Below are 17,735 nucleotides of genomic sequence, written 5' to 3' on the forward strand. Positions count from 1 at the left end.
TTCCTGAAAGGACATATGCCCTTTTACTATTTTATGTTTGTCGTAAAATGAGAGAACTGCCATGTCATGTGAGGACTATCATGAAGGCCCAAGGACAGATCACACTGGTGGGGTCACACTAAGCTCCCTCACTTGGTGTCATTTTGCTGAATGGACCTCATGAGAAATAGGGATGATGTCTCCGTATTGCAGATATTTTACCTAAATCAGAAGATTACTTACACAAAAATATAACCCACAGGTGGATAAGGTTTCAAATATTATTGGTTTGAGAACTGTTGGATAATGAATAAGGAAATCAAACACATAGTGAACTTTGTAGTTTAGAAGTAGGATACAACTGAGTAATTATATAAAAACACTATCCTCACATAGTTTTAATATCAATGCACTGCTCTTCTCTAAATGTAATTTATTGCTGATCCTGGAGCAAATTAACTCAAAAATATCTCTAATAAAAGGAAAGATGAAGCAAATGACCAAAAAAATTCAAATATTAAACTAGTGAAAGAATCCCAAACATGTTGTTATGAGCAGTAATAAAAAATGATACGTAGAACATGCAATCAGGTAACTCCCGAAATTTTTGTTAGAATGATTTAAAATTAAGTATATAATCCTATTTATCTGTATAATTACAGAAATATTTTGAGAAAAAAACAATAAAACAAAGGCCGTGATATCCCAAAATACATTAGCTATATAGAGCTGTAAAAATTATAAGCTTGGAAATTTTGCTTATTAGATATGAGCACTCCTGGATCATATATCCTTTATAACGAATATGCTGAACATACATGTTTTTTGGCCCAGAGCCATCAATTAACACACATCGTCTTTAAAATGCTCTTACATGGTTATGGCAGATACAATGGAATCAATGCAGAATCTAACCTGCTCGAGATGAAAAAGCACATTCGCTATGTCTAATACTCTTTCCACAGTCTTCTCCGGATCTGATGTATCTTCAGTCCTGTTCGGTAAGTCTTTGTAAAGAGCCATTTGCCATCTGATAGCAGGATCCTCCAACTGCAGGAAGAAGGGAAAAGTTTCAAAAATACAAGGTTATGACCTAAAGAGGGGAAGACCACTTTATTGAGCTTAGCCCAGTATCAAAACTCTGTGCAGAGATCAGGGTAGAGAATGAGCTCGGACTCACAAAATTAATCATCTAGTGGAGAAGACAAATTAAATATGTACAATTGTGCTGCAGGCTACTCAAGAGAAATAGAAGGTATCGTGAGCTTCAAGCTAACCTGCTGGTGGTTTGTAAGGTTCCCCTGGACAAGGGAAGTTTTGCCTAAGATGTAAGGATGAGCTGGACATAGTCAAGGCAAGAAAGTAGACAAAGCAATCTTCTAACTTTCTCTTCCCCTTTCACAAACACTGAAAGACCTACATACTTACTTTCACAGGCAATGATATGGGATCACACTTATCTACAAATAAAGGGACTCTACAACCGAGCTTCATCTCACTGAAACAAAGATATCAATATAAACCAATGGAGGGCTAATAAAATCATATTCTATAATAAAGGAGTTTTTTAATACTGTCAAATTTCCTGAGTGGGAGATATAACTGAATTCTGTATGTTTTTGAGAAAGATTATTATAAAATCATAGAAACTGAAAAATATAAGCATGCTTACAAGGAACAGATCACATTACTTCAAAGAAATAATATAGAAGTAACTATGTCATTAAAAACAGACAAAGCAATCCCCTTATATTCCTCTTCCCCTTTCAAATTTCCATTACGAATGGGAGACCAAGGGCAACGAAGCAGAAGTAAATGGACAACATCTGAAACTGCACAACTCCTCGTCTGAGAAAGCATAGTTAGAAATGCGAAAAATAACTTTCACCTAGAGGCGACCACAGAGTTTTGCACACTGAATGACTTGTAAACACCATTTGTCCTTTGATAAAATGAAATGTTTTTCCTCCATATACTTTTTCATCTGAGGACTGTGTTTGGTCCTTCTAGATTTTAATACACATGTTTACTTGTACTTGGCTAAATGAGCAGATCTTTATTCTTTCTAATATAAAATTACTCCTTCTGGCTCCCAGGATTACCAGTCCAACAATCTCAAAACAATATATTTGAGAAGGTGTTCGGAACGAAAGAATTCATCTTTGGTTAAGTCTGTATGGCCCCATGATACGTGTGCCTGCCTCACAGCACAGCAAGTATAGACTGAAATGCGGAAAAGAAAATCTATGTATTCGTTACCACTTTATTTCCAGGTCTCAGTCATTTGGAGGTGAAATGCTGATTAGAAATGTGTTTCCTACTCTGCTCTCCTCTTTTTTCCTGACTCCCTAGTACACAATATAAATTGTCCAGAGTACTCCTACAAGTAACCTTTAGAATATAATGGAAGAATTTCCTTCTGCTTCTTCAAAACAACCTTTTTCATTTGCTTATTTAACAAGAGAACCTTCCTTGAGTGGTACCAAACATCTCCTGACTCTACTCAGTAGTGATTGTCCTAAACCGTGGTTCTCAAAGTGCGGTCTTGAGTCCCCGTGGAGACCCTTTCAAGGACTACGTGATCTCCGCAAACACCCATGTATGTAGCATAAACCCTTCCCTTGAGGTTTAGCTGGAAGCTTTATTAGTACATTTTAAAATGTTCAAAATCTTTTTGCTATCTGAAAAGGGATCAAGCTCTAATGGGAATTCATCTCCTGTTCTGGACAAGTTTATAACTAAATGTATGACTGAGTACATACTCATCAAAGTGCAAATGAAATTTGTCCTAAATAAGTATTTGTTTCTTGTGAATACTGGAAAGGCACGTCTCACCTTTATCATACTGTAGTCCTAAGTGTTAAAAGAAAAAGAATATGGTTTTGATCTTGGAAAGGAACATTTGAGTACCCAGAAAAGCAAACGTCATACTGTAGTCACTACTTTTTGACATTCGGACATTTTCATAATTGAGAAAATTCTCCAGGAGGGACACCAGAATGGAAGCAAATATAATAAACTGCTAGACTTCTTACACTGCATAGTGGGTTCCATAAACAAATGAACAATGTATCTCCTAGTAAAAAATTTCCAAATAATAGTAAATGCTCACTGGACTATGAAACGCATTTCCAGCAATTTTTTTTAACCCAACATTAATAAGTAGCTGTTCTCATGATTTCTATTCATGTTTTCCTTCACTTCCCTAGGTAAATTCATTTATTCCTAACACAGCAAGTCTTAATATCTCCTACGTACTAATGACTCAGAAGTACACATATTTAGTTTCTGGTCACTATATGTAAAAGTTCAAATTCTTAGGGACATCTGTCTCCATGTCCCAAAAGTCCTCAAATAGACCTAAGGAAGGAAATTTCCAAACTTTATTTCAAATCGTGACATATTTTCTTCAAATTCTGAGAATTTTCAATGAGTTACTTTAAAAATCCATCATTTCTTATCTTGAGAGTCTTTAATACCAAAAGATTTGCAAGTAGAATAAAGACTGATTAAAATAATGTATTTCCACATTAACTGCTAAAGTAACATTATTTGTAGGACTATTCTAAAGAGAGATTAACTAATTCATAAATACTAAATGTGCTTAAATCTGGCTTACCTTGCCTTGTAAGTGAATATTACTGCGGATTATATCTCGTACTTCATCCTCCGTGTCTTTCTGTCAAGAAAAAAATGTTACCTAAAAGAAGTCTTACAATGCATCAACTGTCACAAGTCAACAGAAATAACTCTAACCTCTTTTGAAATAGTGTATATGTCTGAATAAACATATTTACAGGATTTAAATACATATCATCTGGGGGGTTCTTTTTCAGATCATTTCTTGATACTGCTGTGACTAGAAACAAGATAACAACCTACTTTAATTCTACAGTAAGTGCCTTATGACTCAATGGAACAGAATTTCCAGTTCACAAAAAGTGGGGAAGACATATGCTCCCTTGGGTTCAAACAGAAATCTGTCTCCATCATTCGCTGAAATCTCCACCAAGGAATTTTGGCACTTAATGATATCCCCCAAGACCCAGTAATAACAAGGAGTGTATCCTGAGAATCAAATACTAGAACCGTCCACAGAAATGCATCCATGCAGCCCACTCCGCTACAACCTCCCCTCAATTTGGTTATCTCATGGTATCCAACTCTGGATACACAGAGAGGGGCTTCATTCAGTGTGGCAATAGGCAGAGACGAATATGCACTCCAATTTCCCTAAATATAAAATAGTAACCCCAATGTCTATTTTTGTAAAATTGCATCTGCATGGCCATGAAGAGAAAACACAGGGGCCCTAAAAAGATCTGGAGAACTTAAATTTTGAAGCTTGCAAAGGCAAAGAGATGTTGATTTAAAAGTCAATATTGTATCCAACTACAATCAGCACAGATGATTCTTCTCACATTAAAAAATTACCCCTCAAAAATTTGAATAGACTTCTCATAACAAATTTTATTATAGAGGAGTTCATATGAAATTCTTTTTTTTTTTTCACTACCAGGAACTTGTTTGCATCTTTTCTCTTTGGTTCCTCAATATTCCCTGAAGGTGACTAACATAATTTAGAAATAAAACACAGCCACAAAAAAATAGGCAGTCTCTGTATTTGAATGGTAGAGCCTATGCAGTGAAATGCTTAACAGAACATTTAATGCACATGAAATATTGACACAGAGCAGTGAGCCAAAGGAGTGTACACATTTGAGAGGCTGGAGGTCAAGCGATGGTCAGCACCGGTATGAACAGGAAACTTACCATACTGAATCGGTTTTTGGCCAGAGCAATGAGCTCCTGGTCCCCAGGGGCACAGATGTTCAACCCGATGGGCAGCAGTCGCTTCAGAGCTGCCACTATTAGAGAAGTCTGCATGGAGTACCGATCTCCTCTGCGCTTCATTTTCTTCCTTTCCTGGTCAGAAACAGCCGCCTACGGAACAAACCAAGGGCTGGACTCTGTGACTGCTTTTCTCCCATTCAGAACAATGAACCTCTTCTAACTTGACCAGAGTCCATCTTCCTTATTTTCTGTTGGTCCCTATTGTTGAGAATTCTTTTCCTCTTTCCTTCTTAACATCTCTTGCTCATTTCCAAGTCCTACTTGCAGATTCCCAGGTCATGACAACTCACTGGTGTGCTTTCCATACACTTTGAGAAGGAGAATGCACATAGCGATTTTAGAGGGGTAGATGGATATGTAAAAATCCATGGTAATTTCAAATATTGTATGTTTTATAGTTTTCTTTTTCTTTTTTTTTAAAGATTTTATTTATTTATTTGACAGATAGAGACAGCCAGTGAGAGAGGGAACACAAGCAGGGGGAGTGGGAGAGGAAGAAGCAGGCTCCCAGTGGAGGAGCTTGATGTGGGCTTGATCCCAGGACACTGGGATCATGCCCTGAGCCGAAGGCAGATGCTTAATGACTGAGCCACCCAGGCGCCCCTGTTTTGTAGTTTTCAATGCTTATGAGGAACAATGTAAGAATCTATGGTTTATTTTTGTTTTGACAGATGCTTGTTTTGAAATATAAACTCTCTCACACATGTACGTGGTATATATAAAACTATTATAAAATATATTAGCCTTTCATATAGTCTGCAGACTTGTCTCCCCAGGGCATTAACCCGCCTCGAGTGGGAACAGACGTAATATACTAATTGGTGTAACGTAAGTACTCAGGATTATCTCTGGATGACCTGTTTACATCTCAATACCGCCATGCTACTTCACGGTTCTTCCGTATTTTTTTGTTAAATATTATGTTCATGCCTCAGGGTCACTTTAAATGCAGAGTCTAATTTTCACTGGGTAATGAGTTATTCTATTAAGAGGGCATACTTAAACTTCAAAATTAAAATAATTGTCCCCTATGCACTTCCTTGTGCATGTTAAATTTCTTTGAAGCAATAAAACAGCGAAGATATTTTCAGGATAATGACATACTGTAACAGTTTTGGCCTACTGAGAAAAAAAAAAACAGAAGAGAATTTAACATACAAATGATTTGCTTTCCCCCCAAAGAGACAAAAATCTATCACAACATGTAGTAAAGCAGTAAATAGCTGCCATCATAAAGTAATGGTAGCTTATATATTATATTATTAATATTATGTAATGTATTTACTATGATATATATTATATATTGATATATCAAACCTATAATATCTGAACTATAGCAATAAAAATTGTATTCACTTTCCAAACAGATGTATTTATTGCATGGATCCTGTTCTTATCTTTACCAATTTGTAAGAAATTATTTTCAGTAAGTTTAGTAGAAAAAACCCAGTGAATAATTATTCATACTATTACATCAATTAACCCATAAAAAATGGATCAGTGGTTTTAAATGAGCTCTTTGCTAAAGGAAACGCAACCACAGTGATAAAAATAATTACCCAGATAAGGAACCAACATCCTAAAAAATTAAACAAATTGATACAAATTATGCAAACATGTTTCTATCCAATGCTGGTAGTTTCAATTCAGCAAAACAATAGCATACGATACATTAATGTCTACATTTTGTTGGTGTTGCGGTTTTCTTTGATTTTAACTTGTAAAGTTCTTTTGGTTTTATGTCTACATAAGCACAAGGAGCTTTCACCTGGTTTGATATTTATACATATTTAAGTGCCATGTAATAAAAATAATTAAAATCAACACTAAGGGCATCCACAAATCACTCAATTTTGAGAAGCACCAGATAAATAAAGTCCCACTTATACCACAGGAAATGTATAAACTGAAAAGAGAATTTGCTATATCTCTGAACACGTAGGGGTGATATAGTCCACTTCTAGTATAAAGAAATTAAACCTACAAACCACCAGATATCCTCACGTACATCTATGTCAGTTGGTTTTTTTCTCTCTTCGGTGCCTGTTTCGTCCCCAGATTACGGAGCGCTGTTAGGGCAGTGGTTACCCCTGTTTTCTTCCTTTCCATCTATTCAGAACCAAGCACTTTGCTTTGCACATAGGAGCTGCTCAGTAATTTGAGCAGAACTGCTAAAGCCACTGAATTTGCATGATTTTTCATTTTTGACCGGTTCCTAACCTTTGAATCAGAGACGAACACCCAACAGCATGGTCAATACATGGGCATACTTAGAGGGAGGTAGGACAAACCAACCTCTGTCATCATCCAATCTCTGTGTCTCTGTTTCTGTCTCTCTCACACACACACAAAAAATAACTCTATCAATTTCACCTAAAATAATCTAAAGTTTAATGAGTATCAGGAAAAAAGGGAAGCATTTTCTAATATTCCTACACTGAAATAGCCTACCGAAACAAAAATCAGAGATATTTATTAACGGTTTTAAATGATATTTTAGATATATTAATTATAAAAATGAGGCTAATGATCAAAAAGACAACAGATAACAAATGGTGGCAAGGATGTGGAGAAAAGGAACCCTCTTACACTGTTGGTGGGAATGCAAACTGGTGCAGCCACTGTGGAAAATAGTGTGGACGTTCCTCAAAAAGTTAAAAATAGACCTACTCTGTGATTCAGCAATTACACTGCCAGGTATTCATTCAAAGGAAATGAAAACAGGGCCTCAAAGAGATATGTGCACTCTCCTGTTCACTGCAGCATTATTTACAATAGCCAAGATACAGAAACAACCTATGAGTTCATGCACAGATATATACACACAGTGGAGTGTTATTCAACTGTGAGAGAGACAGAAATCCTGCCATTGCAACAACAAGGGTGAAGCTTGAGGGCATCATGCTAAGTGAATAAGTTAGAGAAAGACAAATATCGTATGATATGATATGATATCATATGTGGAATCTAAAAGAGCCAAACTGAGAAAAACAGAGAGCAGGTGGGGGTTCCCAGGGGCCGGAAAGTGGGGGGAATGGGGAGATGATGATCAAAGGGTTTACACCTCCAGTCAAAAGATGAGTAAGTTCTGGGGATCTCAGGTACAGCAGAGTGATTAAAGTTAATGATACTATGTTATCGACTTGAAAGTTGTCAAGAGAATAGATCTTAAGTGTCCTCACCACAAAAAATGAATAGTAATTAATGAGCCATGATGTGGGTGTTAACTAATGCTATGCTGATAATCATGTTGCAATATAGAAATGTATCAAACCAATATGTTGTTGACTTGTTTACCTTACATTACATAATGTTATATGCCAACTGTATTTTAATAAAGCTGGGAAAAATAGTGGGCCTTTAAATAACTAAGGCCAGCTGTTACATTTCAACAGGAATTGAAATCTTAATACAAAATAGGATATAATTCTATAACACAATAGGCAAAACCCACTATTTTTTTCTCACATCAACAAACAGAATTTATGAAATTCAAAACTTCAGCAATGCTAGCCATATAATGACAGAACGTTATATACTTTGTACCAATGCAGCAGTGAGTCTGGAAAAACAACAGTAGAGTAAGACACACACAAATGTCCAGGTGAAGAACCAAATCTTAAACTCTTTAAATTCGAATTTTCACTTGATTTATCTATATTAATGAAGAAGCCATTATGCACCAAGCACTGCACTGAGCTTCAGAGTTACCAAGTCAATAAGACATGTTCCCTGCCTTTGTAGAACGTTCTGTCTAAAAGAAGTCACAGAAGGGCTGCACACAAGGGCCCAGGGCTCTGCTGGAAGCAAGGGCTCAGAGCAAGAGCAGGGGGCAGGAGGGGACAGGCTTCGCTGGAGGGAGGGCCCTTACCACCCTACATGTTAACAACTGGGGAAGCATACTAATAGCCCCTTGCTGCAGTCAGCAGCAGCCTTCCCCATCCTCCGGACAAAGACACGGCTGGGCTGCCACACTGCACATGCGGGGTCAGCCTCTCCAAAGGGCGCTATGGCCCATCTCATATTCACTGGCCTCTCTCTGCCGTATGGACTATGTACATATTAAGTCAAAATGAGGTTCCCAATCCCAAATTACTATCATCCGAATTGGCCTGCTGGCTTCAGCTGTCTATGTCCGTAGTTTACCTATAGTCACCTATTTTCTGTCTTATCAAGTGTGGAAATGGTATGCCATACAAGAAGCAATCATCCCTGGTTGGACGTCTGGCTGAAGACTGATCTAAGACAATTTGTTCTGTGGTTTATGTTTGGGTCTGAATCTCCATTCAAAAGAGTTCCTTTTTTCTTCTGGACTCTGGGGAATAGATCGATTGGTACTGTGATGTCTGTGGCAGACAGTTTGAGGCTTTGTCAGAGGAATCCCTGAAGCCTTCTGCATCATTCTGTTCTCAGCATTGCGTGGGGGGACACCTCTCTGTCCATTTCAGCTTCGGATGTCAGACCTATGGCTGCCATCCTGTTACCCATTCTTGGCACTAGATCTGAATGGGACAGCCTCCTGGGAAAGATGTTACCCATCCCCTGACCACACCCACTTTTGGGTCCTTCATGCCATCTGACCTTGGCAGAGCACCTCAACGACACTGACAAAAGTATAGTTATGATGCTACTTTGGCCAACACAGTGACTTCCAAATCTGTCCAAATGCTGAAACACAAGCACATCATGATTCTTTTGGTAAAACAATATAACATGTTGGTGTATTGGACTTCATTGTTCATTAAACATTGTGTAAACTAGAAACATTACAACTAGGATAAAAGTTCATGGTACTTATGCGATATAAAATTTCAAGCACATATGCAGACAAAATCAACAACACATCTTAAAAACAAGGAAGGAAAGCATGATCACTCATTTCTACAAACTTCGTCAAGGGCTCCTGGGTGGCTCAGTTGGTGAAGGGTCTGCCTTCAGCTCAGGTCATGATCTCAGGGTCTTGGGATCGAGCCCCACATTGGGCTCCCTGCTCAGCAGGGAGTCTGCTTGTCCCTCTCTCTCTATCTTTCTGCCTGCCCCTGTTCTCTTTCTCAAATAAATAAATAAGATCTTAAAAAAAATTAAAATAAATAAATAAGTACTTCGTCAATATTGCTGTTATTTCCTATGTATCCTGTCTCAGAGTGTCAGCAGTCACATGGTAAAGAGTTGGAAAGGTTGGAGAAAATGTAGCACGCGGAGGGGGAACGGGGGCGGATATTAAGCTGCTTCTACCCATTACTTGGCATTTTCTCCCTGCAAATGGGAGTAAATGTTACTCTGACTCGGTCTGCACCGATACCCCCGTCTGGCTTCCAGGATACACAGCATGCTGAGCGTATGCTTTGAGGATCACTGGACTGCAGCGAGGAAAAAGGGAAGAGGATATCTGTGTAAGGAGAGGCAGAGCTCCTCTGCTCTAAAGACTTTGCACTTATCGTGAGTTTCAGGATAGACCAGAATCATGCTCATCCTCTGAAATCAAACGCTGACCCGTTTTGCCCTCTCTCTATGCCTTTGTTAATACGGTCCTAAGTTGACAACATGCTGTCCAAGCAGAGACATTCACTAACAGTCTTCAGTTCAAAACATCCACGAGACATGTATTCCTAGCACCGCACCTCATGACGCATCAGCTCTCTCTTCAGGCTAACCTGCAGACCCAAGGAGAGAACAGTTCTCATCTTTTATGTCTGTTTGCAGAGCACAGGCACATAAATAGCTTCTCAGGTGGACAGGTGTTCTAGGTATGCAAACCTTCAGCGAGGCTTAGCTTTTCGCTCATGTGTAGTGGTGTCAAATACTTGGCGCTTAAAACTCTAAACAAGACTAGGAGCATTGAGTGATGCTAGTCAGCTGTCCTCATGGCCACCAACGAAGCAGGGGACAGGTATTAGTCATTCCTGGGGTTCAGGGAAGTAGGTGTCCTTCCCACTTGAACTCTCTCCTATCATTGACAGAGTTGGTAGAGACTGATTTCCTTGTCCAGACGCACACTATTTTGCATCTCTGGCCATTTGGCAGAATACTTTCTATGTTACCCCCATGTAATATATTCATTTTCTTATGTAGTGGTAATTGGAACAATAAAGGTGTGAATTTTAAAGTGTTTTGAATGTTCTTCCCCTCCCCAACATGAGTGACAGAGAAAACAAAAATCTAGAGGCATGCACCCCATCTCATATGTGAGAACCTGGAATTCATGCATGTGGTTCTTAAATAGTGTTAACTAATTATCTGATGTTTACATATTTGTCACATATAAATGCACATATATTTAATATTGATGAATAGACGGTATTGATTGATTATATGTATATTACACTGACCTTCAAGGGTGTGTGTGTGTGTGTAGATGTGTGTGTGTGTGTGTTGAGAATGTCTTTTTACTCTGATGCTTTGACATCTTGGGGTGTTGCTGATCTTTGACTGTGCCTCCCAATGCTGGTCGTTTCCTACAGATAATCAATTACTTTCCTGCAAGCATGCTTTTCATATACAAACCAACCAACCCAGAGTCTCATATTCCCTAATTGTATCTTTTACCTGGGTCTCGATCCTTCTGCCCTAACTGCTCCAGGGCCAGGAACCAGACAACAGGGATGTCCCTATACCCCAGAGTCCATTGAAATCACTCAAACTAGCCAATCCTAAACCTCCTTACCCTGCTTTGCCTGTCCCTTCCCACAGAAACCTCAATAAAAGTTCCTGCCCACCTTTCCCCCCTTGTTCCCTCTCCCGCATCCCTCACCATATGCTATGCCTTCGGTATTGAGGGAACTGCGAGTAAAAACTTCTTCTTTCACGACAGTCATTTCTGTGTCTATGTGTCTTACCATACCTACTCAAAACAAATCCTGGGCACCCTTAAAACTGTGTGTATGCGTGTGTGTGTTTAATCAGCAAACATTACAAAATCTCTAAAACATCAGTTGCACACCTTCCAAAAAATGTAGAAAAAAATCAACCAATGAAAGTTACATTCAAAAATTTAGAACAGTGCAACAGACTATAGTAATACCTTTGACATCTTTGACTTGGTGTCAGTGATAAGGAAAGACATATTGTTGATTTCATTCTGTACCACGAAGTTCTGTTCTTCTCTTTTGAAATTCTGAGAAGTTGCAAAGAAAATTTCAGTTAAAACCACATAGACAAGAAGTCCCTGTAATTAGAGGGTTACACAGGACCCAAAAGTTTCTACAAAGATAAGTAGTAATTTGATATATAAGACTTACCAAGAAAGGGGAACAAATATTTCTTTTAAATATCCAATGAGGGTGCTTGGCTTGGGGCAACAATTCTGGGAACTACATATAAATACGTGTGCTTCGAAGGTAGGAAAACTAAGATCCAGACTATTTAAGTACCAATGTCACACACCTACTGAGGGGTAGAATGAGTACTCAAATCCCAGTTTAGCTGGTGAAAGGCATACATTGCTTCTTGGGAGAAACACAGGGCACGCACGTCTATGATGTAACTTCCCATTCTGTCAGATATTTTATCTACTTTCTCATTATTATCTACTGCATTACTATATCTCACATTATCTACTATAACATTATTTTATTCATTTTTAATTCAGGGACATAAGAACACAGGCAAAGTCAAGTGCTTGGGCAGTGATAGTAAAGATGGCAAACACAAAATGAAAGCAGGGATAATCAGAGTTTTAAAAAGAGAAGTTAATAATCGCAGCATATGCCTTCCTCTGCGATGAGCAAAACCCAAACAAAATGATTTCCTGGTAAGTATCCAAATACGTTAATAACTGATGAGTAATAAAAGATTTTGTGTGAAGGACAGTGAAAGGACTAAGCTTTGATTTTCATTCAGCTCACATTAACATTCTGATCTTACCATTCATAATAATACGGTTGCTCAGAGATGTTTCACCTTTAAATATCTGGGGAAGAATATATATGACACATACTGACAGATTTGGGTTTTAAACATACCCACAAGATTCAAAAGTACATAATTCAGATTTTTTTCTTACTCTTGTAATTATCATTAGACATTCATCTAAAAATCTACTGATTGCGATAAATACTCCTCCAAATACTTGTTCCAAAATTTTGTCTTGCATATAAATTTAAAGAAGCTTTTTTGGTATTTTGGTGACTGATGAAGTTGAAAAGTCTCAGTTCTTCAAGGAAAAAGATGCAGTTTTAGTTTTCTTAAGTGATTTACTCCTGGGCTCTGGATTTCAAATATTCCTTCAGAAGCACCCTGAGTGATCTAACGCACCCTCTCAACATGAGTTATACAGGCTCAGAGATCATTTGCTTTTATCTAGAGCAGCATAAAGTTCTAAAAGAATTTTAGACGTCATGGAAAATGAAAGTCAATGTGAAGATATAAGTGCATATATTTTAAAAAGGCATGATTTCACATATTATTTCAGTGTAGTTGTGTTTTATACACCTTTTGGTATCAAGTTTGACAGACTCCTCAGAAGTAGGTAATAAATAATATTTATTATCCTAAACAATAAGTAGGAAAATTTTATTTTTTTTAAAAATATGACGTTTCTAAAATAAAAGAATTTGTATAACAATCTGATAAAATAAATCGGGAAGTCACCTCAAATAATGAAGCTGACGTTGAGGCTTTATTTTTATTTTCTTGGAGCCTCCCATTTGCAAAGTGCCATCGAGAATGATAATGGACCCCAAAATTCTAAGCTTTTGAAATAATTTGGAATAAATTCTCACTTACCCATATTCTGCTGGTTATTTGAAATATTTACAGAGTACTCTATCAAGTTCTTATTACTGAAATCTTTTTCAGATTTAAAAATATAGAGTTCTACTTGCAACATACAAAATATTGAAAATTCACTAAAGATGTAGTTTATAAATTCTATCAACAGAAATCAGAATTCCTAGCAGGAACTATATTTTATTCTAGCATGTGAGCGAAACTAAACTCTGGTGGAAACAAAAGTACGTACTGCTGGAACAAATTTAAAGTAGTACCTTTACAAGTAAACAAGTGTTATCTTGTGATTGAAAAACAAAAGTCCACCAGAGCATTTCTCAAACTAGGCTGAGGGCTCCTGGAGGCTTAGCAAGACATCTACACAGAGAAAAGCCTGGAGGATAAAAGGCCACATCTCTAGGTCCATGTTACCCTAAGATTGAGGGACAAACAGTGGGGAAAAAACCCACAAACACAATAATGGAGTGCAACTAAAAACCCCTGTGATTTTTCTTAAATTCAAAAGAAGGTTTACATTGCCTCAAACTACCTAGGGGAATCTGTTCTCTCTCCACACCAGCTAAATAACACCTAGGAAGCAAGCTTGAGAAACATGATCCTAGGTATTTACTAAAGGGACTGGAAAATTGGTCAAAAACCTGAAAGCCCTTAACATAAACAGCAAGCTCTGTCGGTATTTTCCTACTCACGTGGGATTTCGACCAGTAGATAAACACTTCGGCCACCATGCGGAACAGGTCCTCTGCTTCTGGGTTAGGCTCTTTTAGCCACTTTGCCCTAGATCATGTAATAAATAAAGTGGTTTCTCAGTTATTCCTTCGAATTCTTTTTTTTTTTTTTAATCACCCACTCAATGTCAAATTTGAAACCAAGTCAACTAAGGGTGAGACTGCTGCCCACCGAGCTCACAAGTGGTTTCAGAATCCACTTGTTTAACATTTAAAATAATTTAAACATAGTAACTGCCAAAGTGCTAACTTTAACCTGTAAAAGGCAGCCTGCTCCAGAATGGGATTTCCCACTGCAATTCTGAGGTGCTTGGTGACAATCACCCTGTCTATAAACATTTGGTTGTGTCACAATCATGGACAAGCTCATCACAGAGTCAAAGAAGCGGTTCCACTGGGACACAACAAACCCAGCAAGGTCATGACTGAATCAGGGAAATTCATCACTTTTGGACCCTGTACCTGTTATAGTCCACAAATCTAATCAAGAGCGGGTAGAAGGCATAGAGATCTCTGGCCAGCGTGGTGAACTCATCGAGAATGAGAAGTTCTGCCTCGGACATATCCCCCCTGGCCTCGGCCTTCAGATGGTCCTCCTCAGACACAACCATCGCTGCTTTTTTCTTGAGTTTCTCCATTAATGGCAAGAAATGAGTTTTCAGGAGCTGAGGTTTCACTTTATTTATAATGGGCTGCGAGAAAACTGTTTGAAGACAGACATTAATATTCTGCCCTGCATCAACATTCGTTAAAATGAAGATAGATTATAATTACAATTGTAATTGCATGATTTACGCCCCCCCCCCCAGCACATGGCTTCTTTCAGGATTCAGTCCATGCTTCAGCCGTTTTTCCAGTCCTAAACCTAATTGCACAGTTGCTGTTCAAAAATGATTACTGAATTGAATTTGATGTGCTTTCTTGTTTTTTGTTTTTAATTGGCAGCTTTAATTTTGTTTTTCCTATTCATTTGGAATAGGAAAAAAAAAAAAAAACAGAAACACGTTCATTCACTTCAGAAATCAATTATTCTCACAAAAAGAAGAAAAAAAAAAATCCCCAAACGGAAAAGTTCCTCTGGTCCTTTCTTTATAAGGAATATGCACCACTGAAAAATTATGAGATTACATCCAGCTGTATCAGGTCTGCTTTCCCATCCTTGTCCCAACGGGAGACTTACACTGCCTGGGACACTGTTCTTTTATTTACTAATAATAAATGTATAAAAGAGAAAACACCCTACCGTAAATTAGTAAGACATTGGTGTATTACTCTGGAGTTTTTTAAGTAAATGACTAATTTCTTTCCTTCCTTCCTTCCTTCCTTCCTTCCTTCCTTCCTTCCTTCCTACCTTCCCTCCCTCCCTCCCCTTCCTTTCCTTTCCTTTCCCTTCCCTTCCTTTCCCTTTCCTCCCTCCCTTCCTTCTCTCTTTCTTTCTGAATTCAATCCTTCAAAAACCCTTCTTTTCATCCTTGAAATTGCTTCCTGGGGCGTGTGGATGGCTCAGTTGGTTAAGCATCTGCCTCCAGCTCAGGCCATGATCTCAGTGTCCTGGAATGGAGCCCCGTGTCCAGTTCCCTGCTCAGTAGGGAATCTGCTTCTCCCTTTCCCTCTCCCTCCTTGTGTTCTCTCTCTCAAATAATAAATAAAATATTAAAAAAAAATAAAAAGAAATTGCTTTCCATCATCCAATGTAAATAGTGCAATGATAAACAAATGCAAATTCTTGATTGCCTGTTCTGATTTCTTCCCCCACTCCTGAAAAGACGAATTGCTAGAAGGGGGTTGTTTCAAAATCCAGTTTTATTTTTCTGTCTAGAGAATCATTAGTTTTCACCCTGCATTTACTGATTAATCTTACAGAGAGCGTTCGGTCAGGAAAATGTTTACTTGCTTAAAAGTTGCAACAACAACAACAAAAAAGTTGTAACGAAAAGGCAAGTTACCTGATGCCTAATTAAATCTACATTTTTTTAAAGAACAGCATGACCGAAATAATACTTTTAATATTTTTGACAACAGAAGAAAATATTGAAAAGACTAAGATAGGAACGTTCCAATCTTCTGTATTTCGTTTTTTTTAAGGCTGCTTATTTAGGTAATCTCTACACCCAACGTGGGGCTCGAACTCATGACCCCGAGATCAAGAGCTGCATGTTCTACTGACCGAGCAGCCAGGAGCCCCTAGTTTTCTGATTTAAAATCCTATTGGAAATAAAACAAATCCAAGTAGTGCATTCCTTCCCCATTCTTACCTGCTAACCTCTTCATCCAGGCGCCCTCGTCAATTCCCAAGTTATTGTAGATGATTTTCAGTATGTTCCCCAGGAGCGTGTTCATGTGCTCAGAGCTCAGCGCTGTGCAGCACATCTCGGCCCTCTCTGGGTTGTTTTCAGGTCCGTGCTCCCACCAACGGGACATGTAGCTGCAAAGCATGGGCAGTATGACTTCCATTACATGTGGCATTTGTGTGTAGCGAATACCAGACTCGGCTAGTTCCACAATTTCTTCCATGAGCTTCTCCAAAGAGGGTATATTTGGGCAAACATCTTCCACATTAGTTGGCAAATTGAGAGCTAGAGAAACACATAAAAATGAACTGTGTTCAGTGAAAGAACTGACTGACAGTGACAGCCAGATTTCCACTATTTCTAGAAGACACAAGCAACAATTTCAAGCTGGGCTTCAAACCTCAGCAAGACCGGGCATGCCTTCAACAGGCTCCTTCTCTCTTTACTCATGGCAGCTGTTTCAAACATTCTTTTTCACAAGTTCCTTTCGTACCACCAGTCCCTTAAGACCAGGAAATGACCATTTCTTCTACTTCAGAGCAAACCAGAATACCAAATGTCTCTGCCTACAAGCCTTCTGTAGGGCCCATCCTCCTGTGTCTGCTCCCCATTTTCAGTGCAAGGAGCTGTGAGGTCGCTGTTTGAGGTTCAGCCTGTGTTCTCAAGGAGGAGGCTTCCCCACTGCAGGGGCCTTGCTGGGCCTTGAGCCTCTCCCTCTGGAGCCTCTCCTCCCCAGCAGCTGTAGCTATGCTGCCAATCTCCCCTGGACTCGTTAGCTTTCCAGACATGAGGGCCTCTGCGTCCCACCACTTACCGATTTCCCTCTCTCACAAACCCTGACCCCACTCACTGATAGGCGGGCTTTCCCATCACTGACAGAATTCCCTTTTTCTTAACTTCAATGCATTCGGTCATCCTGACTCCCTCCTGAGCTCTGTCAGGCTACTTTCCTGGCTGTTTGCTCCTTGATGAATTTTAAATGTTGTGGGTTTTTTACGGATTTACCTTGAATCCTCTTGTCTTTTTCACCTTCTGCGTTCGCCTGGGTAGTTGTGGCCATTCCTATGGGCTTCTGCTATAAGCTAATAGCTCTCAAAGCCCGATTTCTTAAAACTTTTGCATGTAATACTGAATATCTCAAAAGCAACTTAAAACA

At 38.7% G+C, this 17,735-nt stretch overlaps 1 protein-coding gene across 1 annotated transcript in view; it reads right to left on the minus strand.

Annotated features, from left to right (window-relative positions):
- The window catches only part of RYR2 (ryanodine receptor 2), a 445,869-nt gene that overhangs the window by 102,562 nt on the left and 325,572 nt on the right, over nt 1–17,735 (minus strand). Inside the window, 7 exon segments of the mRNA XM_034663566.1 lie at nt 895–1,029; nt 3,599–3,658; nt 4,753–4,923; nt 11,855–11,947; nt 14,250–14,337; nt 14,751–14,991; nt 16,544–16,864. Coding sequence (XP_034519457.1) covers nt 895–1,029; nt 3,599–3,658; nt 4,753–4,923; nt 11,855–11,947; nt 14,250–14,337; nt 14,751–14,991; nt 16,544–16,864 — 1,109 coding nt within the window.

Source organism: Ailuropoda melanoleuca, chromosome 6, assembly GCF_002007445.2.
Source record: "Ailuropoda melanoleuca isolate Jingjing chromosome 6, ASM200744v2, whole genome shotgun sequence".
NCBI classification, from domain to species: domain Eukaryota; kingdom Metazoa; phylum Chordata; class Mammalia; order Carnivora; family Ursidae; genus Ailuropoda; species Ailuropoda melanoleuca.